At 42.1% G+C, this 25,372-nt stretch overlaps 1 protein-coding gene across 2 annotated transcripts in view; it reads left to right on the top strand.

Annotated features, from left to right (window-relative positions):
• The window catches only part of STON2 (stonin 2), a 77,613-nt gene that overhangs the window by 44,989 nt on the left and 7,252 nt on the right, over nt 1–25,372 (top strand). For both annotated transcript variants that reach the window (XM_066998168.1, XM_013194600.3), the window contains one exon: nt 19,546–21,381. In XM_066998168.1, the coding sequence (XP_066854269.1) occupies nt 19,546–21,381 (1,836 nt within the window). The remainder of the gene's footprint in view (nt 1–19,545; nt 21,382–25,372) is intronic.

The raw sequence follows: 25,372 nt of genomic DNA, 5'->3' as shown, positions 1-25,372 counted from the left end.
CCAATACGTGGCTGGGTAGGTGGGTGGGTAGGTGGGAGGATGGCTGATGGATGAAGGACAGACGGAGAAGACTGGAAGAAGGAATAATCTCAGCCTGTGGAGTTCTAGGGAACCTGTGACACAATACCTCTCGCTTGGGAAAGTTTTATTTCCAGGAAGACTTAGGTGCTGTGAAACTGGTAGGATGAGGCAGAGGGCTGACTTTTGGTCCTCCAGGAACAAGTGATTGAAAAGAGGGATTGTAAGTTGTATGTATACAACTAAACCAGCATGTAACGTCCTCCTGAGCTGTGCTCACAGTGCCTGCTGTGCTGGTGCAAGTGCACTGTGTTTTAAAATCGAGAAGGATGTGGGGGAGGAGGGCAGTGTGGTTCATGAACTTTTGTGGGAGGTTATTTTCTGATCAGACGGAGGAAAAGTAGACTGTTTCCTTGTTGATAAAAGGTGTTCTCTGTGCCATAAGAAGCTAAATTGAAGCGTACAAAAAGAGCTATATTAATTTTCTCCAAATATTGATGAAGGGGTAAAGGAAATCCGTGTCTGTGCCTACTTAGGTGTTCAGAAAAGTGAAGGTTTGGAAGCAGGTTTTGCTGTGAGACCAACAGCTCTGAGCTGCTCTGTATAGAATTTCAGTGGGTGAGTGAGCAATTCAGATTAGTCAAGTGCTGCATTGTTCAGGGAATTCAGTGTTCCAGTATTTGTTGAAAACACAAGAAATGCTTTGCCCTCGTGTGTGCAGGAAAAAGCAGCTGGAATGACAAATAAGCATACACTTGGAACTGAGTTCTGAAATGTGAAAAGCAAAGTTCAGCTAAGTATACTGTGATCTACAGGAAAGGATAATTTGATACAAATTCTTTTTCCCTCTTATGTTATTTTTAAATAGTACTCATACTGCAGTATCATTATGTGTAAGAGCTTGTATGTCTGAGCACTCTGAGCTCAGGTTGTGTGAGGACATCCTCACGGATACAGTTATATTAGGCCTCCTGAATACTGTCCTGGTTCTCTTTGTAACATTTACTTTCCACTCCTTAAGGCCAGTTCCAAAGAGCTCAACTCGACATCAGCTCTCCATACTTAATCTTGTTACATTAATGCTTTTCTGTGAGGGAGCAGCACTGACATTCATCCAGCTATTTCTAAATTCATCAGGAAAGGGGAATGCCCTTAAATAACAGTTGCTATAATTTTTCTCATGCATAGTTACAAGAACAGCTGTTTTATAATTTACTAGTCACTCTGCAGATTAAAAGGTCAAAAAGTTTTAAAGTGATCGTGTAGCTGGAGCTCCTGCATATCGCAAATCATACCACATCCCTGATTTGGTTCCCGTGAGAACAAGAATAATCCTTTAGAACAACTCCGAACCTGCCTAAAGCACTCCAGTGATGCGGAGACTTCACAGAGTTTTCGGTAAATCAGTTCAATAGTTAGTTTCTTTAGCTGTTAAAAATCTGCATATGATTTCTAATCTCAGTTTCTCAATGTTGCCTTCCAACTATCACATATCACTTTTTAGATCAAAGAGATTTTTCTTTTACAATTTTCTGTGTAGGTGCTTACAGACTGACTGTTCCTGAATCTCCTGTGAAGCAGATTAAATAGATGAGCTTTTGTCTTTTGCTGTTTACTAGGATTTTTTTTCCTTTATAGTTCTGGTAGATCTTTGCTGAGTCCTCCTCATCTTTTCTACATCCCTGAATTCTGGATGAAAGACTAGGTCATTGTGTTCCACCAGGAGCCAGGCCATGCTACGTGCACAAAGCAAAATGATTTTTGTTTTGCTTCATGTTTCTCTGTTCCTAAATCCTAATATTACATCATTTCTTTTACCATTAGGGTTGCACCACAGGTGACAATCATCCAAACCTTTTCCAGAATCACTGCTTCTGAAGGTGCCCTCCATCCTTTAAAGCTGCCCTACTTACCGCTGACCCTCCTTACCTGTGTGAAATCCGCACACACTGTCCCTAAGTACATACTATTTGAACACACCATTGTGTAAAACATATTTAGAGACAACAATAAATGATATTTATAAAATGATTTCCATTTCTAAGTGGCTCCTGTTGGCTCAGTGCAGCAAGAGTGGCTCCTTAGCGAAATTGCTGCTCACAGCATACAGGAGTCCTGGTTTGCATCTCATCTGCTGCAGCCTAAAAAGCGCACAGTGCCTGACTATCCAAGGAGTGTTACTGAGTAGTGAAATCTGCTTGGCATCTGGCCATCCATGGCAATCCACTTTCCAGGTGGTCCCTTGCTAGGAAATGAATGAAGTAATGCAGACAAAAAGAATCAACCTGAACTTTCTCCTTCCCAAATGTAAGCTGAACTCCAGAGCTTTTCAGAAGCTGGAAACTGTTCAGTCACACTTAGCTTGTCTGCTTTGCAGCTGCCTCAGCATGTACAGGTTCCAGCTGAGACCAATGGAGAATCACTGAAATGCTGTCAGGAATGCAGATCCAGGAGACTTTCTGTCCTGACCTGAAGTTCAGAAACTATCAGGAGAGCTCCTGTTCTCAGGAGATTTTCATTCTTCTTTGGAGGCCAAAAAGGTTATGAAGGAACAGCCAGCCTTCAATGTACTTGTATGAACGTAGTTTACAAGCTATTGAAGTAGGCAGCTGCTGCAGGCAGAGTTCTTGTTCCTCCAGCTGAAACAAAATAAGGCTGCTCCTGGCTGAAAAGGGAATTGCTTTTTCTCTGCTGGAGGTTTTTCCCTCTGTTTCTGTATCTTCGCATTGTGATACATAATAAGGGAAATAAGAGGATAATAATTGATTTTGTTTTCCCCATCAAATATCATCTAAAAATGCCTTGACTATCACAAAATTAATTAGAAGTTTTCAGTTTGGACAGGGAGTCCTTGGTGTGGCATCTGTGGATGTGCTTGCTCTAGGCTGCCCATGCACACAGCCTCGATGCAGAGAGGCAGAAGTTAGTTACACCATATGCAGTTCCAGTAACCGCACTCCTCCACGTGGATTTACAGAGGATAATACTGCCGATGCTATTTATATTTATTCTTTGCTCGGGAATTGTTTGCCACTTGCGTTGACGACTTGCTAATGTTTCACGCTGTAGCATGCTGTGCAGGAGGAAGAGATAAAATAAAATACGCAGGTTCAGTTGTTGCCGTATGTTTAAGCTGTAAAACCACTGCTGGCATTCCTGATCCGCCAGAGATCCCTGGAAAATGACAACAACGAAGGACATCGTGCATTTCTGCGCTCACGTTGTTGTTACTATCGGGGGACCCAGAAGGATGCCAGTTCCAGGCATGGAACTATTAACCTGTTTGGTGCTCGTGATCTGGATCTTTCAAGTCCTGTAACAAGTGCTGAGGCTTGTCTGCAAGCAAATAGTCCCCAGTGGCTTTCACCACAGCTAACCTGCTCCAACCTGGCGCCTGAAATCTGTGTCTGCTGCCTCCCCCATCTAGAGAGGACACCCCTGATCCCCGGTATGGCAGCCCTGCCTCCTCTGCTTGGCGGGTGGAGGCCAAGCAGGGGTTAACATCTCTTCCTCTTCATTAACCTCTGTGCGTGGCCTGTGGGCTGCAGCAGCCCCCGTGGTGGCCCTGCCACCAGCCTGGGTGCCGCTGCCTCGGCATTCACCCCGCTGCTATAGCAACAGGTTGGAAATTCTTCTGTCCGGCCATCCATCCATCCCGCCTCCCTTCACAAACGTCTGCTCTGCAGACAGCTTTATTGTCTGCCCGCCGGTCTCTTCCCATGAGCTCCCGGCCAAGCGGCTTCTTCCCGAGGACAAAAGGCCCGGCACAAAGAAGGGACTGAACAGGACTAAGTTTAAAGGGAAATAAAAAAAAAAAATCCTTAAGTTACGTTTTAACTATAAGGGAGAGAGGAGGAAAATAATTCTGGCTTCTCCTAAATGATGGTTTCTGAAGGAGGAGAGGGGGCATAATTAGGTTTTGCTGGGATTCGGTAATTGCTTCCTGATGCCTCATGAAACTCTTTACAAGGAGCCTGGCTCGCCCACAGCGCTCTGTGGCACCGTCCTTCCCCCAGCAAGGTCAGGCTGCTGCCATCCGACAGCTGCTCGGATCCTATGGTCAAAGAGTTGGGTTTCAGCCCGCTTTAGGGGTGATCCAATTTTCATATCCCAATGATGGGCTGCGTTGATGCTAAGGCACGGTTCTGTTCGTGTCGAGGTCAGAGGGGTCAGCCACGGGTTTAGCCACATGCCAGGTACGTATCTTGTTTTCCAAGGCCGCCCCCTTATGTTGTGGTGCACAGATGATGGGGAAATTTAGGGGGGAGGATAGTGCTGAGTTAGTAAATACAGGATTTAATCTTCCAAGCTGTCAGCATTTCTAGAGCACTGAAATTCTGGTTCAAGTAAACACACTCCCGTCCAGTACAACCTCTTTGCCTGTCCCAAGCAGAAACACGCTTTCATGAAGCCACAACAAGGGCAGAATTCTCCTCCATGGTTTCAAGTGGTCAGAAACACATTCCTTAACAAATCCTTTGAGAAATACCATTTCACCTTTCTGTAAGGTGCATCTCCTTGTCCACGGGACCAGGCTGTTTGTTTCCGCCGTTTGTCCTCAGTGTGACCTAGGTGTGTGGCTGGAGCCTGCCAACTGCAGCCCCTGGGGAGATGCAGCCCAGATTACAAATTACGTCATCTTCCTAAACCCAGTAGATGTTTTTTCTCCACTTGTTAACCTAGTGGAAGGCAGCTGATGGTATGTTTTCATCTGACCTCTATTTCTGGCACCTTACCCGTACCATATCCAAGTAAGCCAGTGGGCAAAAAAGAAATTCCCTCCCCCCCCATTTCCATGTAAAAAAAAAAAAAACAATTCAGCATTATCTTTATGAAGAAAAAAAAAATCCCCTTTTCCTTAGCAGTGCTCAACTTATTTCTTAAAACATTAAAATATGACACTCACTGGCAGTCATTCTTGTCCATAGCAGTGTTGCTCTTTTTGGTGCAACCAGGCAGTGCCACAGCTTAACAGAGAGCTGCTGCAGGGTGCTTTCATTATGTGTTAAGTGTCTGTTGGGCATTCATTTTTTGAATGCCTATTTGATTTTTTTTATAGGAATAAATTGCTAATTATTTTTCAGTTTATAGTCTGTGTACCTTTCTTTTCACGCTCAGTAGTTAAAGTCCTCTTATCATCCCATTATCCCGCGTTTCTCGTCTCTCTAATCACTGTTGTTTCCTTCTGGCAGACCTCAACTCTTTCAGGGCTCTTCTGCAAAATCTCACATGGCTTCAGAAAGCCGTGCTTTGTTTAGAGGGCACAGCAGCTGTGGGGCCCCTTTTGTTTTCCTTCCCATCCGTCACTTTCTGTGCTCAGTCCTTGTCTCTCACTGGCCACCAAATCAGCTATGCAGCACTGGAGGGACTTTCCGCTTTGCCTGATAAAGACAGTAAGGTTTCCCATCGCGTTGTCCTTTTTTTTTTTTTTTTTTTCCTCATCTTGTCCTATACCCTGAAGACCTGCTAGGTCTCTTCCATATTTCAAGAATGCAGTAGTTTCTTTCCACTGAGCTTCCTGTGGTATACTGAGTACAGAAACTGCCCTGACGCTGTCAGAGCCATGTTCCATCCAGCCTCTGTACCCTGCCTGATTCCTAGTAACTACTGCTCCAGGACAAATTTTCAGTATTCCTTGTTTGTCACCTTCAAAGCTGACAGTTTGTTCTCTCATATACGTGTTTGTGTGTGTGTGTGTATACACACATACGGTGTGGGGCTCGCTTCTCATACCTTACTGAGATGGCGAGCATTTCAGGCCTCCTGTTTACTTCTCCACAGGATTATTTCAATGTTTTCTGCCCTTTGTTTCCATCTTGCAAAGAAAAAGAGGTGACTTGGCTAAGCCAGAGCTGAATTCCCCTCCCTCTGCACCCCCATCAAAAGAATGCGGAGCATCATTTGGGAAAGAAAGAGGACATACAGCTTCGGCTACAGGCTACACAGTGTGTGAGGGGCTGGGGGGAGGGAAGCTAAGACTTAACTGTAAGACAAGAAATCATCAGAGCTGGTAAGTTGTGCAGGACTAGCATAAGGGAATTGGGGCATTTTCTAGCGTGTGTTTTACCCATGGGCAGAGCTGTAGCTTGGAGGGAAGATGCCTGCTAGAGATGGGAAGATGGGAAGTTAAAATTCATGCAGAGAGGAAGGAAGCGTGGGTTTCCTTTTCACTTCTCACCACAGAGTGCTGCAATAACATTATGGGCCACTTCTTTCCCTTCTGCTTGCTTGGGTCTCTTTTGGTCAGACTCTCTCCTTTAACAGTAAGGCCCAAGCCTTTCTCTTCACTGGACTCATACCAGCATGGCCCGAGGGAGGGTGGAAGGACTGGCTTGTTGGATCATCGCTGTTTGGTGCTTCTGTGGCGTGACCCTAAATACCCCATGTACTGTGGTGGCTCCACACACACAAAAGGGAAAAACAAAACTTCAGATGACATAAGAAAGATAATAGCCCAGTATTGGATTTTGTTCATTTCCTGCAATTGTGAGTAGCTGCACAACAGCTGGGCCTTTATAGTGGGAGCCTGGGCTGAAGGAAAAGGCCGTGCTAAGGGAGTCCCAGACCTGGACCAGGTGAGTGTGTGAAGGGGGGAATGGCCTCATCAGTCAGAGCAGTACGTCTCAAAACCAGCCATTCCCTCCTAACAGCCTCCTGGAGTGGTCGGCAGCTGCCTCGAGGTTGGAGATGAAGTGTTGATTGTATCACGGGATGGTAACAGGACTCTAAAACTGAGTCCTGCCTTACACCAGGAGCAGTTAACTAACATATATTTAGATGAATGTGCTGACACGTTTCCTGTATCTTCTGTCATCCTTGGGAATCCTTGCATTATGCATATATGAAGGGTGAGCTGGATCAGCTCCATTTGTTTCCAGAGTTGGCTGAGGTTGTCTTAGTGTGGTTGTCAGCCTGGCAGGGCAGACGTGAACTGTGGTTGCTGATACAACCATGCTGTTAGAAATACTTTCCAAGGCAGCCCTTGTGATAACACTATAAATTTTCTGGATGGACAAAAAATGAGAGTGAGTCTTTTAAGTGTCACACACAGTAAAGGAGGGTAAAGTTGGGTTACCACAAGTGGGAATATTTCTTCTTCTTGTGGCCTGTCTCCCTAAAACATTCGTGCTCAGCATATATCCAAAACACATCTTTAAAGGTCTCAGGAGGTGAAAATTGTCTCTGCAGAGGCCCTACTTAACCCTGCAACTGCTTCAGCAAGAAGCAAGCTTATTAAAAATTCTGGGGACAAACTTGTAGTTTATTTCTGAAATAAAGTGGTACCTATCTGACTGTAACAAGCACATTTCAGTAACTAATACAGCAAGAATTTGCTGTCCAAGTCTCTGTACTGCTTGGAAACTTGAGGGTTTCTCTCAGTATTTTCACTCAATGCAAAGCTTTTCTTGTTGGGGATCTCTGAGCAGCTCCATAGGCCCTACTTTTGTCATCCCAATTTCTGTCTCAGCAAATATTTAGGTCTTTCAGGCACACAGTTTAAAAGAGCAGATGTGAACAGTCCTTGTGCCCTTACCACCACAGGGTGAGGAGCAGCCACATGCTCACCTCACAATCCTGGAAAAGTTCCCAAATCTCTTCCTATTTTATAAATGTTCTCCAGCCACCTGACCACTTGATCTTAGTGTCTTAGGCCTTTCTTTGTCCTGCTCCTTGCTGTCTACCCAAAGCAAAATCAGGCAGGAAATTGGTTGGTTGGTTTGTTTGTTTTTCTAACAAAAAGATAGGGATATTTTATGTATTTTGTTGCTGTGTAATAACATGTCTGCCAGAACATAATTTCTACTGTTCCAAAATTCTGCAAGGCAGATGCTTTCAAAAATGACTAAATTTTAAATCACTAATTCATATGATAATTTCCAAATTATCACCATCAAGACCCAATAAAAGGTATTCTTTCTAATTGTGATCAATTTTTCCCCAGTTAATATTAGGTCAGTCTTGGCAGAGGGAGCCATGCCATATACTCTCTCCCCTTCAAACAAATAGCATTTGTCATGCTGAGAGTGTATCTCAGGAGAGTGTATTGCTGACTGGTACTAGAGTCCATTTTGGCTTACCTCCCATATTTTTGGTGGAATACTTCTTGCTTGTAAGTACTGTGGGCAGTGCTCTGCTTCTCAGCCTCAGGGAGGAACAAAAGTAGGAAGCAAATTTCTCCTTTCAGTTTACAGACAGTCCTGTACTTAAGCATCCCGCCTTTGGTCCCAAAGCCATATACTTACTGCAGCTTCTCCACCTTTCTATTTGCTTACATCCAGATACACCTACTTGCACGCAGTAGGTATATCTGTGCACAAGTAGCCAGTGCACAAGGAAATGCTTTGGCATGGCATGCATGAGTTCAGTTTTGCTCAGCCATGGGCTATAGCTTCTACTGTCTCCAGTTATCTTATTCCCTAAAGGAGTTCCCTTGCTTATTCAATTTATCCTGCAAGGTACCTAGAAAGCCCACAAGCTTTAATATGATTTATGATCTATTCATTAAAGAAACTTGACAATGGCCAGTAACACTTTCCATTATACTAATATTTTTGCTTTGCCAGCGAGAGAAAACTTGCAGAACAGAAGGCATAAATTGCTTATTGAAGGTCACTTGGACAATCACATAGTTAGATTGCCACCTAGGCCTTTTGCAGCCCATCCCTGTATCATATCCTTTGCATCACGCTGCTTCTCACGCACCTGTAATTATCACCATTTGTTGAGGGCGGAGGTGTTGCTTTGGTAGATCCTCAGTGACATCTACATGGATCAGGCATTACAGACAGATCAGGCTGTTTCCTCACACTATTTCCAGCTAGTCTCCTTCAGTCCTTTCTGTTAAGTGGCAAAAATCCCTCTTGGAATTAAAAACAAACAAACAAACTAAAAACCTGCACATGACTTTGCTATAGCTCCTATGACATTTGCAATGAGCACCTCATATGTTAATTCATAAAACTGCACTGTAGCCTGGAGGTCCTGCATGCTTTCAGTCAGGAAGGACTGGCAAAGCTGCCTACCTGCACATAGTTATATGTCCTTCTCTGTACTTTAAAACAGACAAACAAAAAAAAAATGTTTGCATAAATTAGAGGGGGAAAAATACTAGCATAAGCTTCAGGCAGAAGTAGAGCACTGTTAACTTCCCAAACTTACATGTATCAGCTATGTTGCTGTGGATATAGATGAGACCAGAGTGTGCTGCTTTGCAATCAGAGGTTATGTTGCTTAATGGAACCCCGTTTATGGAATAAATCTGTCTTTGCAGTTAATCAGGTAACTAAATTATTAAAACACATGGCTGAAGTTTAAGTTTACACAGAGCCTTACATTAGCAATTGGGAAACGTGTCTTTTTTTCTTTTTTTTTTTTTTTAATAATAACAGCAGTGGCATAACTTGTAAATCATTTTGATATTGCTCAGGGTAGCAGCAGTGTATAAACATGAGATTACCTCTTGCCCGGATAACCAGAGATATGTAGACAAATCTGGCAGACAGAATCTGAGCTGCTGACTTGATATAATATAAAACTCGATCCTGGGAAATGCCTTGGGTGCAGGAATCAGGAAGTTAGTGCTACTATTTTTAAATGTTGTGGGGAGCCAAAAGCATTGGGCAATAATGCATTCTGAAGATGTAAAATACAAATGTCTGTTTTTTCTCCTCTTTGCCCCTTCATTTTTTTCTCTGCAGTTAAGAGATTGAAATCTTTGTATGTAAATACAAATTTTACTTTTGTACCATTTTATATCAGTCATTAAACAAAACATATCCCTTCCCTCCCTGATTTACATTGTCCTGCCTCCTCCAAAATGATGCACAGATTTGGACATCACTGTTCATTTTTGTAAGCAGTGAATTGAGCACTGGTACAGGTTTATTTGACTATGTACTGACCTTTTTTTGCAAGAGAATCAGCACTGTACTGGGCAGATACCTGGCTTCAGTGATACAGGAACTGCCCAGCTAGACACCAGAGGTCAGCCAGCTATTTCATACTGACTACTAAGTTGTCCTCAACTGGTGTTACCATCTGTGGATGCTACCAGGACAGAACAGATGGACTGGCAGTAGCAAACCTGTTTCAGACATCTAGTGCACATAATGGTCTCCTACCTCTGATTTTCCTAAGGGTATGGAAACATTTATTGTATACGTTCAACAGAAGCACTCAGACACCCACGTTTATACAATAATGCAACTGTCTTTTGGTCCCATAACTTAATAAATGAGACAGTGTGTTGCACTGTAGTCAGAGGTTATGTTGTGTAGTGGGACACCAAACTCTGAGAGGATCCATCAGCTGGCACATTTCTGCTTGCAGTCTGCCACTGCAAATATCAGGCTTATCTTGCATGGTACTATCTCAAGCTCTGAAGACGAAATGTAAGAGGTTTGCAGACCTTTGCATTTTGTTACCAGTCCATCACGTTGCATGTAAAAATACAACACAATGGTGTGCCTTATTGTCTGCATACAAGACACTTACATAAATGCTCTTTGGAAAGAGAGCTTGTTCAACACATGCTGCCATCAGCTCCTGCAACATCGAGTGGGATTGTCTTTGCATTTTTAGGACTGGCTACCAATTTTTTCTGCTTAACAAATATCACAAACTTCCTGAAACTTCTTGGGCTACCAGTAGCTTTCTTTTTCCTTATTAGCACTCAGCGTATTGCTCCACAAGCTCCATGTTCTCACTCAGTACCAGTTGCACTACTGAAGTGTATGCACTGCTGAGATTGAACTCAGAGAGGGAAGTAGACCTCTGTGGGTAGAAGCAAAGTCCAAAGTACGCTTAGAGGCAAACTGTCGTCAATTATCTTAGCCAACACACTTTGAAAGGAACTGCTTTTTAAAAATGTCATGCCTGTGTCTTCCGTGGTTCTCATTTGTTCCTTTTTCTTCTTTTGGATTAAAAAAAAAAAAGCGTAAAGTAATTCATTCTTCTCCAGAAAACCTGTCATTCTCAGATTGATCCCTCTGTTGGACCACATTTGGCTTTGTATTTCCCAGTTCTGCTCTGTCCCCTCATATACATTTGGCTAGGCTTTGTTCAGCCTAGTCCAACTGGGAGCCTAAGTATTCCACTGGTAGCAATAATGGCTAAGACTCGGGTGTAGTCGTAGTCCTGGTAACCTCTGGACTGAGCACACCTTGCTGAGAACAAAGCTAGATGAGAGTGGTAAAAATATGCAAGTCGCATCCGTGCTGTGTCTTCAAGGGTGGAAATGAAGTTTCTTTGTAATAGTTCATGAATCATGCATGTATGCTTAGTTGCTAATGTGTTTACTTTATGAGTATATTGTGTTTGTTTAACAGAAATAAGTTCTAAGGAAAAACAAATTTATTTATTTTTTAAATGTTCTCTCCACCACTTATCTAAGATCTGTTCATAACTTGGCTCAAATGATTCCTAGTCATAAATCCATGGTATTATGCCACATATATATCGTGAACTCTGTGAACAGACGTTGACTTGTCTAAATCTTGTAAAGATCTTAAAGACTTCCTCTAATTATATTAGTCTTAATGTACCACCTTCTGGCCAGCTAATGGAAGCACATGAACTGATCTTCAGGAAAAGCGTGTGCTTTCCAGATTTGTGGCTCTCAGAAGGGTTTAAATGAAACAGCTTTCTTTTCTGGAAGAGTTTTTGGGCCCATTCCCTACCACTGTTTCACATGTGGAAGAGAAGAGCTCCGCTTTCTCTGCAAAGTAGCCTTTTTTACTGAAGGAAAAAAAAAAAAAAAAAAAAAAAGAAAAAAAGCAAAGAAACCTGCTTCACAGTGATAAATAATTCATTTTCCTAAAGTAAGTAACGTCTTCTAGCTATCTCTAGAAAAAGTTTTGTTCCCTTTTAGAATTCTTTATTGCTGCTAACTAGTTTGAGATAGCCGATAGTCATCTGTGATTTTATGAGGTAAATTGTAGCTAAATTAGTTGCATTGCTCTCATCTCCCTGATAACATTTAATTTAAGGAACTTTCAAATATGTTTAGCTTTCTAATACCAGAAAATTCTTCCACTACAGTATTATCTTCTTCTTCCCACAGTCTTGAGAGCGACTGATAGAGGCCCTATAGGGACTGGGCAGTGACAGTTTCATCAGGCTTCGATGAAATAGCTAGTGTTCTTCTCATGTATCCAGGAGGCAAAAGGCTTGGATATGAACTTCAGCCAGGATTTTAAACTCTTAATCAATAAATATATAAATGTGTTGGCAAAAGCTGTAATAATGATAAATATTGTTTACATGAAGCTTTAATGTTGCTAATGTTTATTGAGATTGCAATAAAGATTTAAAATCTTTTGTAGATGGTCTCTAACTGCAGTTGTTTGTGCTGTGTTGTGTAAGGAAGGAAGAACAATGCAAAGCAAGGAAAACTTTTCAGAGAAGTTGGGTGCTCGCTTGAAATGAATTCAGTTCATGAACGATAATATATACTTTTTTTTTTAATTTCTTCAAAGCATTAGACCCTTTTGCCACCTTTGTCTTCTACTTTCACATTTTTCCTCTAGTGAATCCCAAAAGTTAAAGCTAATAAACAAATTAGTAAGAATTTTCCTTGGTAATGTAAATGCTTATAGTGAGTATTTATATCTACTTTTTATTCCTTTGTAGGAAGGAACTGACCTGGTACCTTGTTTGAGAAGAAATACCAATATATCTTCAGGATCAGAGTTAATACTTAAGTGTTTTACAGTTTTTCAGAATCTTTGGCGTGACCCACCATTTTAGAAACTAAATCCCAAAGCTTAAAAAGTCATAATTCCTACCTGACATGAAGATCTAACAGTTTCCTCAAGACACTAACAACCTTATCCGTGACCTGCATGAACTAAGTCTAATTTGGAATCTACTGTTAAAGTGATAAATGTATTATTTGGAGACTTCATCTTTCCTCTGCTTGCTGTGGCCTCAGGCACACAGGCAATTTTATTTCACAACTACACATCTTATTTTTGGTGCAATGTTTTGGTGATTTCTGGATAAGTTATGGTTTATTGTACACTATATGTAATTCTTTCTAAGAGTGTTAGTACAAATTCTAAGTGTTTTCAGACTAAAACCTGAACAGTATATTTGGAAAACACATTTTCTAACTATAGCTATCTGCCGTAGGTACCTAATGTACCAGTTTTGTGCACTAGGTGTGTTAGAGATACTTGGTTTTGTTTTAAGACTACACAGATCCATTCTGGTTATCTAATTTACTGAGTAGTACAGGCTGCAGGCTGCTTTGTAAGAAACTTTTACAAAGCTCCAGTGATACCTGAGGGCAGGTGGCATACCTGAGAGATCTGTAGAAGGAAAAATGGAGTTAACTGTACATAGATTTTGAGTTGCTGAAATATTGTTCCAGTTATTCTGTGCCATGTCTGAAATGTTTGAGCTTTGTTTCGTAAGTCAGAGTTTAACTACTCGATAAATATAACACAATGAAAATATTGAGTATTGTTAAATTAAATCGTGCCAGAAAGTTCCGAGTTGTAAACTAATTTTGTTACCTTGAACATTTTCTGTACTCAAGGTATAATGACAGGGTGCTGATTGAATTTCAAGCTTAATGAATTTCTTCAATTGAGTGAAGACAAACAGAGGAAAGGAAAACAAGTGAGACAAAAAAGGCCCTCAGGTAGCATCACACACAGCTGGTTGCAGTGAAGCTTCCAGCTGCAACTACCACTGTTCTATGGGTAGTCTGATATTAGATAGACCCAACAGCTACGTCAGGCTCAGCTGCTGGGAAGATGTTCTCTTCCCTCTCTAAGTAGCAAGAGCCGGCGTCAGCAAAGGAGACACGAGGCAAATAATTCAAGGCAATGAAGCACAGCAAGCACCAGTGCCTGAAGTGCAGTATTCCTACCTTCCCATAAATCTGTAAGTTTCTGTAGATATAGAATAATAAGGAAATGTCGAAGTATCAACAAAGTCCATAAAAGCAATGCTGACTTCTTGGGTCCTGTAGGGTGGCACATGGAAGATGGTCCTTTTCAGCAGCTTCCTTGCAGTATGAGGGCTGCTGCAATCCAGCTGTGAGAGGCTGAATCATAATCTGCTTGTATTTCATCTTCAGTTTAGTATCTGCATGATGGCTTACATTTAAAATGAAATATAGCAATTCTTATAAAGATTAGAGACTCATGGGGCTGAATTAATTGAGCAGAGATGAAATTCATTGTATTTTAAATAGAGCTGGAAGCTCTGTGACATAGCTTCTTTGTAACTTCAGATGATTTAACTTCTTTTAATGATTAAACTTCTTCTAAGACTTGTGATGAATTTGCAATAGTTAACCGAGCAAGAGGAATCATATTTAAGTAGTCATTAACCCACTGCTGGGAACAAACCGTTTAGTACTTGAGATTAGAACTGCTGCAGATTTGGGATAGAATGACACTAGGTTTAATCAGGCCGTCAATTTACATGGCCTACATTTAGATACCCAAGTTCAAACAGATATAGTGATAGAATATGACAGAGTATGGTGAACTGAAAAGTTATCTATGGATGAATCCATTCAACATCATCTGAGTAGCCTGTCGGGTGGGAGGAGGAAGAATTAAGAAAGGGAACCATAGAGAGCAGGTCTGTGACTTGGGTCTTTCATCTTGCACCTGCTGGTTACTCGGTCTGTGATCATTTTGAAACACTTCTTAGCTATGCTGTAAAGTATCAAGTTAAAAACATGACTTTTAATTGACAGTTTAACAAACTGGAGAACCAGATTGCTGTGAAATTTTGTATGTGGTGTGTTCAGCAGCAGCAGTAGAGGGCACGGAGTAGAGGGCAGTAGAGGGCACTCATCTCTTCCACACATCAGATCTTGCAGAGACACCCAAAATCTGCAGAAACATTTACAAAACATCCCATCCAGCCTGTTGGGTGTTGGTGCTCAAAGGGTTCAAGGCTTTCTGACCCCTCCCCGTAGTCCTAACCCGTGAAGAGGTGATTGCCTCTTCTCCTGCCTCCAAAGTCTATTGTGTATCTCTTGGACAGTGTCCTGCAAGCTGGGAGAGAACATTTCTAAGTACTCCCTGAATGTTACCATGTGCTGATTGATAGCATAGTTACACAGGAAACATATGGAGGTAATAACTGTTATTCTCACAGGGATATCATATCCTCTGGGCAAATCAACAGGTAGTAACTTCCCTTTGACAAGACACCTTTGGTGCTTTGGGTTGCAGATTCTTACAGATAAATTCCATGGTGCTTTTGTACCGTAGCCTTGTTTAGTGACATCGCTAGAGAAATTTAGACTGATGGCTGCAGCAGTAACACATTTGACTCTCTGCCATTTGCAGAGCTGTGATAAACAGGAAAGCTTGCTAAAGCAGGCCTAGGTTCATAGTGTGTGCCAAACTTGAAACACTTCACAACTGCATAGAAAAAACAGAAATATCTGATGAACCAATTTATAGGTTTATAACGTATGTGGTATTTGCACACTTACGCCGTGTGAGGTAAGCGTAGTCATTTCAGACAAAATTTGGCATGACAGGTGCTTTATTTAGATTTTAGAAAAAACTTGCGTGAACCTTTTCAGGACATAAACTACCCATTTTTAATTGTCTTGAGTTATTAGACAGAGTTTAATGATTGCATATTGGAAGAACTGGGACTTTTCCTTCTAGACTAAAATTGTGACATGTCCAATAGTGTCTGGAAGTCCTAGAAATGTGCTGGGTACTGTAGTATCTCCCAGATTCTGTTTCTCTGCACTTTCTGCTTTTCTATCATTGCTTAGGATACAGAGATTGCAGTTTTTGCAATTGGCATCCTCTTGGCCTGGCTGATCTTTAAAGGCCAACTCTGAAGTGCTGTCTGCTGTATACAACTGCCTTTGTTTGCATTATTTCCCAGCAAGAGTCCTAGAATAGATTGAGCTATGCCAACAGAAAACTTAGCAACGCTTACCTTGTTTGAGGGTGTCATCTCCATTAACAAAGAGCATACCCATTGGAAGCGGTGACCGTACTGAGGGCATGCCTGTGCAGCGGACTGAAGTGTTAAATAGAGCTATCTCAGTTACACGTAAATTAATTTATTCAGGTAACAGAAATAGGCACACCATGAAGCTCCAAGCTAATTTCTGTCAAGAGGCAGAATAGACAAGTACTTTGAGATTTGAAAATCCAGGAGTTTGCTCAAATCCATTCCTTAAAGTAGTAATTTTATCTGCCTTTGTTTGACACGTCTGTAGTGCCTTCAGGTCTTCCTACTTCTGGAGCATGTTTCTCTCACAAATGGTTTGCAAGGTATCAATGTCCTCTAACAGCTGCATGTATGCCTTTGCCCCAGTCGTAAGTAAGGTGATACCACCTGGTGATGTGGGCCTCAAAAAAACGAAAAGATGAAGCAATAGAGAGAACCAAAGCCGTCTTTCCTTGTAGTCAGTCACAAGAGATTGATCATAGTGAAATGTTTGACATTCATTATAACGTAATACAGTTTTCCAGTTTATGTAATGGAAATGATTAAACATTTTGCTACTGAACACTTGTAAAGCCAACTAAACATTAGGAGGCCTTTGGATGGAAAACAAACAAAAAAAAAATGTGATGCTGCTTGGCATTTTATTGCTCTCCAGGAATTTAAGTTTGCAAATTAGTTAATAGTGTCTTAATGATGTTCAGGCATGTATGTAGTAAGGCACAGCCAGTGCTCGTTGGAGGCACCCCATAGGTGAGAGAATGAAGCAGAGACACATAGAAGATGCACACTGGAAAGGGAGATAGATTTCAAAGTCATTTGCTTAGGAAAGCAAAATCGGTCAATCAAGAAGGAAAAAACACAAGCTCTGTTTTGGTCACTTCTTCCTTTTTTTTTTTTTTTTTTTTAATGCAGATCTAACCCTTCTTAGTTAGGAGCCACTCTCTGGGTGCAAGACTGTTTGCACTCTGTCAGCAAGCCATCTTCTTGATTTATTTTCTAGGAAGGAATTTTAAGAATACTTAAGAAAGCAGAGCAGTAAAACAATGAGCTTAGCTGGTCATCTGAGGAATTGCTTTCTGAAGTGCCCTCTCACAGAACTACTGGTGTGTGGCCAGATTGAAGGACATCTGTGCTTTAAACATTATCATCTGTGTTCAGGAACTCATCAAAAGTCAAGATGAGAAAAACCTCAAATCGTTGTCTAAGCCAATGCCTGGCAATGTCAGGATTTTTCACCGTGAGGTAGATAATTTGCCTTCGCAGCAGTGGTTCCACTATTTCTCTTGGGATATACACACTGTTTCATCTAGCCCTCCAAAGAGAGAACTTCGGATGCTTAGCTGCATTAGGATATTATTATTTTTATGTCCCTGCTATTAGTCATATTCTTACAGACAAAGCTAAAAAACTGTCTTTTCTAGAACCACTTCTGTAATCTTCAAATATTTGTAAACCCAACCATATGGCTCTTTGGCAGCAGAAGAGTGTACTTTTGATTTTAGTTTGAGAAAGAAAGATTATTTCAGTTCCCAGATTCGATACTTCCATATACCAATTCAAATAACAGTTTATTGATTTTTCTATAAAATAAAATTATGCAAATGCTTACATTTACAAAACCATCTTCATTTAATGTGGTATTTCTGGGCATCTCAATCAAAACAAAACAGCAAAAAAATTATTTTCTAAAACTTGTTTGATTTATAAAGAAATGTTTTCAGGTGAATTTTATGTGTTCTTTTATATGGACTCTAAAGAAGACTCTAAAGAAGGTCTGCTCCTCTGCCTCTCTCAAATTTACCTGAAGCGTTAATACTTCTGTGGAGTTGTACTTGGTTTCTGCAATTCAAAAGTTAAGATACAGGAAAGGGGAAAATTATAACTTCAGGCAGGGAAGAGGTTCTGAATAATTAAAAAAAAAAATAAGAATTTCTTAATACTCTTTAGAAACCCTGATGTTGTTAACACAGGACTATTTGAAGTCCAAAAGAAATTAATGTTTTCCCAGAAATACCATAAAAAAACATAAGAATGTGACTTTCTTATCACATCCTTCTATTGCTTTTGCTTTGCTTCAGAAAACTACGTGCTTGATGACCAAAACACTGGAAAGGCATGAGACAACATAGAAGGTATTGGTGTGGACCTGAGGATCAGAACAACATTAGACTAGTCTTGGTGGCTTTTTCTTAGTATTTTCTGTTGCTCACTTTAGGGTGTGGTTGTGGAGACAATCTTTTTTTTTTTTCTTTAACCCACAGATCTATTTATAGTCTTGTGGCAAAACGTAATGAATAAAGGACCCAGTGCTACACCCAGTGGTGCAACTAGCAGCAGGGACTACAGCTAGGCATTGTGCAAAGCTAGGAGTGAAAGGACAGAGCTGAGAAGAAAATCTGAGAAACTGAGATAGTGCCACTTCTTGTCCAATACGCTTTCTAATGTATGGATAGTCTGTAGAAGCTATCTGTTCTTGTTATTGCTTTGTTATTATGTGGCTTGAAAAATAAATTGTTTTCATTCTTCTTCATATAAAATTCACGATTATAATAACCCTTAGACTGCTCGTTTTGAGGACTACTCTTGATTCATCAGCCCAGTGGGAAGAAAACAGGAAAAAAAAGACTTTAAACTCTGAACTCTGAGAAATGATGGTCATTTTGGAAAACACCTTATTATTGCTGCAGCTATCTCCTCCAGAAAGAGCTGAGGCTGAAATAGCACAGTATGATGCTGGCTTCTGGGGAGGTGTCTTGGCAGAGCCCAAGACAAGGAGAAAAGTGTAAAGGGTGCCATGTCCTGACAGGGGGTGAGGACAGCTTCCACAATACAAGTCTAAACTGTATCCTAATGTAAGTTTCTAGATCACAGCTTCTCCAAGGGGTTTTACAGAGACATCCAAGGACTGTTAGACTGTTTCCCACTGTGCAAGCCACAAAGCATCTTTGCTGAACACATCTAGGGTAAAAATGCCACCTAGGCACCTTTTATGGTGCCTTCACCATATCCCCATGTGTTTTTGTCATAATAACAAATATGCAGACAAGCGTGTGGGGATGGAGTGGAGAAGTGCTGTTCCTCAGTGTTCATTCCCTCTTCCCACTAGATTCTTCTCTAAAGCAGAGTACTGGGGACAGAAAGAAAAAAAAATGAACAAGGATGAGAACAAAACAGACAAATGACAGAAAATAGGTAGAAGAAAGTCAAAAGTGAAAGTTTAGAGAAGAAAATTTAAAAATACCACTACAACACATGGGCTGTTTCTTTTTTAGGTTATTATGTTGGAATGAGAGCTGAGATACAATCATTGCTGTCATTCCTTCTAAATTTCCTCCTGCTTTCCTTTTCTGTGTTCAACTGTCCATTTAAAAGTGGCTGAATCTATTTCTTTATTAATTATTGCCTGATTCTGCAGAATTTTATCCAAGTCTTTTGACTGTCTTTCTCACCCAGCGTACGAATAGGCCTTTCTTGAGCATGCAAACTATTGTGCAGACTGTGCTTTTCTTTTAGTGGAGAGAATTAGCTAACTTCAGAATAATTAGCTGAAATTTCCTCCCCTCCCCTCTTTTTTTAAAGACAATTCCTCATCTCTCCAGGAAGATGAAGAGGTAGATATGGAGGCTGTCAACTGGCAGCTGAACAACACCTCCATGAATGGGCATTCTGCTACCCCAACCACAGTTCGTTTTCCCAGCTGGGTGACTTTTGATGACAATGAAGTCAGTGGTTCACCGCAGAATCTTTCTCCCTTGAAAACAGACACTTCACCTGCAGAAACACAGACTCCAGATGTTAACTTTAACCTCACTGCATCCTTTAAGAAAAGGGAACGTCCTAAAAGCACATTGGGTGACCTCTCCAAAATTCAAAAACTCGATCTCTCCTCCTTAACCAAGTTGTCTTCTGTTGAAACACCACCTTGGAGTGCTACTAATCCCTTCCTGGATGAATCTCTTCGGGATGTCCAGCCCTCACCCATCAATCCGTTCAGCTCATTCTTTGAGGAGCGAGACAGGCGTTCCAAAAGCTCTTCTGTCTCCAGTGCTCCAGGCAAAAGCCAAAGAGACTCTCTCATTATTCTCCATCAAGAACCTGATACCATCAGCTTCCAAGAGGCAAACAAAAGCATAACACACACAGATGCTGTAGAGCAGCTGAAGCAACTCCAGATTGGAGATCCAGATCGTGTGAGCAGCCCTACCTTGCCTGATGATGACCCCATGATGCCCTATGATCTGGATGCCACCTTATTTAACCTGGCACCATCTCAGCCAAAGGATGGATGGCCAATGATGCTCAGGATCCCAGAGAAGAAGAATATTATGTCATCCAGGCACTGGGGACCAATATACGTCAAGCTGACTGACAGTGGATATCTACAGCTTTTCTATGAGAAAGGACTGGAGAAACCTTTCCGGGAATTCAAACTGGAAATCAATCATGAGATTTCAGAGCGCAAACTCCAAAACTATGATGAGAATGGAAGGATACACAGCGTGCGGTTGGACCGCACAACCTACAAGGAGAAAAAGAAGTATCAGCCTAAACCAGCCATTGCTCACACAGCAGAGAGAGAGCAAATCATCAAGCTTGGGACTACAGACTATGAAGACTTCCTTAGCTTCATCAGTGCTGTGCAGGACACGCTGATGAATTTGCCAGCCTCATCAACAGATCTGAGCACGGTGGGACTAAACTATCAAGAGGAAGAAATCACTGTTGATGTCAGGGATGAGTTTCATGGCATCTTAGCCAAAGGAGACAGTGTGATTCTCCAGCACAGTGTGCTGACCCATATCTATGTTCTCAGCTTCCTCTCTGGCCTGGCAGAATGCAGACTGGGCCTTAACGATATCCTAGTCAAAGGGAATGAAATAGTTGCAAGGCAGGATATTATGCCCACTACTACCACTAAGTGGATTAAGTTATACAGCTGTCGGTTCCATTCATGTGTGGATGAGGATGTCTTTAATAACTCCCGTATTATCCTGTTCAACCCCTTGGATGCCTGCCGGTTTGAACTGATGCGATTCCGAACTGTCTTTGCTGAGAAAACTTTGCCTTTTACTCTGAGGACAGCAGCCAGCATCAACGGTGCTGAGGTGGAGGTGCAGAGCTGGCTGATGATGTCCACTGGGTTTTCCTCCAACCGTGACCCTTTAACTCAGGTCCCTTGCGAAAATGTGATGATCCGCTACCCCGTGCCCAATGAGTGGGTGAAGAACTTCCGCAGGGAGAGCGTCCTGGGGGAGAAATCTTTGAAAGCCAAGGTGAACAAGGGGGCCAGTTTTGGATCAACCAGCCTGTCTGGTTCTGAGCCGGTCATGAGAGTTACTTTGGGAACCGCCAAATACGAGCATGCCTTTAACTCCATTGTGTGGAGGATAAACCGACTGCCTGACAAAAACTCAGGTGAGTGGTGCACACAATCTCTGCAGGAGTAAGCTTAAAGGAGTTATGTATTTTGGAAGACGGAGTACTGGGTTAACATGCTGAGGTATAAATCATTCTTCGCAGTGTATCAAACAACATCAGTTTGTTGCATATAGCATTTATCTTACCCTTAATTGCAGTAGTTTATACATCCTACAAACATTACTAATGATAAAAACATTTGGGATTTTCCAGATGCAAAAATATGCCTTCTGTCTCTGCTTTTATGCGTACACTATGGGACTTCTGTGTCAAACATTTCTATATGCTTAGCACTGCTGTTGAAAGCAGGGCTCATTCAGGTAACATGCAAAGGCAAGACCCTATGCTATGTGACTGAATGACAGGACCAGATAATTTACTGCAGTGCCAGCACATGTGATTCATTTTCCATGCATTTCCATCCATTGCATTGCCATTGCCTTGCAAACACGCTGGGCCAGTGCTATGTATTTTGACGCATATACTGCAACTAATCCCTGTAAAGTGTCTAGAGTGAACAATCATAAGAGGACAGAAGGTATTGTGTAACCATTACAAAAAACGTTTTGCAAATGCCAGGTTGTGGCTATGTGTCTGGAATCAGTGCAGACAGGTGAGCACAGCTTAACCCCGAAGAGAAGATAGCAGCATTAAATCCACAAGTCTTTGTATTTCTTGTAACATGTTAATAATTAAACACTCAAGTAGTATGAGCAAGTTACTGTTCCCTTTGGTTGTCCCCACTATTTGTTCATCCTGGGCAATAAAACTAGATAATTCAGGTTTATATTTATACATAGTGAACTCTACTTCTTGATTTGTCTGATCTAAACTACTTTTTTACTAACCAAGTGTACTTTTTAGTATTAATGCTGTAGTAATGTAGCTGTGTGACTGGGTGGGTTTCTGTGTTTGGTGTTTCCTGAAAGAAAGTTCAGTGTTGTACCAGATCTGCCACTTTCTAAGGACATTTGTTTTCCTGAGTTTAATCTATAGTAGCAAAACATCGATCCAAATCTTCTAATCCTTTGGATCACGTTTCAGCCCAAGGACACCAGATTGCACTATAGGTTACAAATTTGGAGGGATATCACTGACAGAAGTGAGGGGTCTGTGCTTTCTGTAGTGCAGGGCAGAAGAAGAGAAAGTCTGGGAACCTGAGAAATATTGCAGTGAAAATTTAACCTCAGGCTGTGTAGGAGCAATAACATGCTTGTGAGGAAAATCTCAATGCACCATCTGTATAAGCTCTGGGAAGGAGATGCTGTGGAAGTGGGACTTCTGTGGCATCTTCTCTCTGTATACTGACTGTATAGACATTACAGCTGGGACAACGAAGCCCTCAGACTTTAACACAACCCGAGAACTCTCCAGGAACAAACCCGGAAAAGAGGCAGAACTCCTGGCTCTGTTGCATCCTACGAGGTGATGCTGCCTTACCCACCACAGCTGGGAGGGAGATGTTTATCTGTGGCTCTCGCTTCCTCGCTGTTGTCTCTCCCAGTGTGAGGCTTGCCGATACATACCCTGGGTCAGGGGGAAACGAAGCAGACTTGGCGCTGCTGTTGGAGGCCTGCCACAGAGCATCTATCCATCAGTGTCACCGCGCAGAATGCAGGGCTGTTAATATTTGTTTACATCCTGAGAGGAAGAGAGTGTCCTCACCCCTCCGGTCAGGCCAGATGTAATTTCAGGGAACGGAAAGGCCTTGCAAGCGCTGTATTGGCCAGGACACACAGGATATGTGAGAGGGAGGGAATCCCAGGGTGATGACAGGACACGCTAAATGTAATTTAAATCCGATCTTGCCTCTCAAGGGCTATTTACATTTCTCAAAGTTCTGCTTGTTCCATAGCTTTCCTTACTTGAAGTAGATGGCAACCAAAGAGGGATGTAAACGGAACCACTCGACACCATTGATTTAGCAGGGAGAACTAGGGAGGTTTATTCCTGTTCCTCGTCAGAGGCACCAGAGCTAAGGAGCTGCTCTGGTGCCTGGCACTCCAGAGCTGGAGGCAGGCAGCTGAGGGGGAAGGCCGCGTGCGGCCACAGTCCCCATCTCCAGCCCGCCTCCAGAGGCCACACGAGCTGTCCGCACGGCCTGGGGCACGTGTGTAGACGTGAAGCCAGTGACACCACCAGCCCTGGCTGTGCCCTACCCTGACTGCTGGTACCACAGCACTGCTGGGGAGGAGAGCGGGTCCCACCAGATGCTCACACTCACATTGCAGCATCCCAGCACCCGACTTGGTAAGAATTATTTCAGTGCTTTCACTGTCTTACCCAAATGTTTTCTCTTTGTGCTTTCTAATGGGATGGGGCCCTTTGCACTCTCGCTATAGGAACTTGTTATCTGCACTGTCTGTATTATTTTGTAGCCAAAATGTCTGCTTATGACGAGAAATGGAAAAGCATATGACAAATGAAGAACTGTGTGTACTCTGACCATGAGTTGACCTAAGAAACAAATAGACTGCATTCTACCAAGCACATTGCTGAAATCCTTTCCAAAATAGCTTGGTAAACTTGATTGCCCTTCTCTTATTCACAATTAATATAATCACAGCAGTTGATAAAGAAAGCCTATTTACAGGCTTTGCAGAGCTTCACTTGCAGCTGGCTGGGCTCCACATGTTGGTATTTTTTTTCAATCCACCAACAGAATGTTAGGAAAACATCCACCCAGCCGCCGATCGTGGGAAAACGCTCTTCGAACGAGGCAGGGCTGTAGCCTCTAAGCTGGGTCTGGATCTGGATATTTGAACTTTGGCCCATCTTGGCTGAGGATCCCAGGCATGCTGCCTGCTACACTTTCTGCAGCAGAGTAATTAAATTCTGTAATGCAAACATGTTGGAACAGCAGAGGATGTTGGAACAGATTCCCTGCAATCACAGTAACCCAAGTGTGTGTACCTGTGAATTACATGATGAGATCCTTGATTGTCAGAATGAAATGCCAGTAGTTCAAGGATGCAAGAGGCTCAAGAGAAAACCAGTCTGGTGATTTCCTCCTGATTTTATTAGAAAAGTGCCTCTGTCTGTTAGAGAAAGAGCACCGAATCAGCCTGTTGAGCAAAGAGAAGGAATACAGAAGTTGTGCATTGTGTGCCTAACACTCAGGACACTGATGAACGCTGATGTGCTCAGTATTTTTGCTAGAGCTGAGCTATAGGTGGAACTTGCTCTCTTAATCAGTTCACTTGGTTGTCTACCACGCTGATTTGTTTTAAATGAATAACTTCCATATTTTTCTGAGTGTTGTGCATGGTCTTTTCTGTTAGTGGGTACTCCTACTGGAAGAAATTAAATTATTGAAAAACTGCGTTATTAAATGAATTGAAAATAAATTCAGATATTCCTTGATATTTGACTTAATTCGTCACAGCAAAGCTAACTATTAGTTGGTTGCCAATGAGTGAATTCTGAACACAGGGGGGTTGAGCCAGAAGTGACTAATTTTTAGTCAACTTCATTATGCAGTGCCAGGCTGCAGTGATTCCCAGGTACATGCAGTGACACCCCTCTGTCCCATGACAGAGGTTGAAGCGAGCTCAAGAACTGGGCAGAAGCAAAAGCCCTGCAGTGTGGGTGGGCACAATGTTCTCAGTGAGAGGCAGAGCTGCTGCACTGGGGGCTGCTGCTAGCCCGCTTTGACTGGGATCACCTTGAAGGTTGGCTGTGCTTTTTATCCACAAAAAGCATGTGCTCTATGAAGAAGCTGTGAGGTGCTGTCAGAGAGAGGTCCTAGCCCCCTGTAGAACCAGAGCAACTGAATCAGTGCTCTGCTTAGGATAATTCGTCCTGATGAAATGCAGGTAATGGTGTTCTAGTGCTTACAGAACCCCAGTTTTTATATCTGCCTGATACTGCATCCACTCATTCATAATTTGACCGCGGCTGTGATGTTGGGTAATTTCTGCAGTCTCTGCTGGACTGCTGTTGGATTTGATGCACAGACAGAAGTTTCTGATGCTTCCAGTTGTGAGGA

This window comes from Anser cygnoides, chromosome 5, assembly GCF_040182565.1.
Source record: "Anser cygnoides isolate HZ-2024a breed goose chromosome 5, Taihu_goose_T2T_genome, whole genome shotgun sequence".
Classification (NCBI taxonomy): Eukaryota; Metazoa; Chordata; class Aves; order Anseriformes; family Anatidae; genus Anser; species Anser cygnoides.
This window is presented reverse-complemented; position numbering and strand designations above follow the sequence as displayed.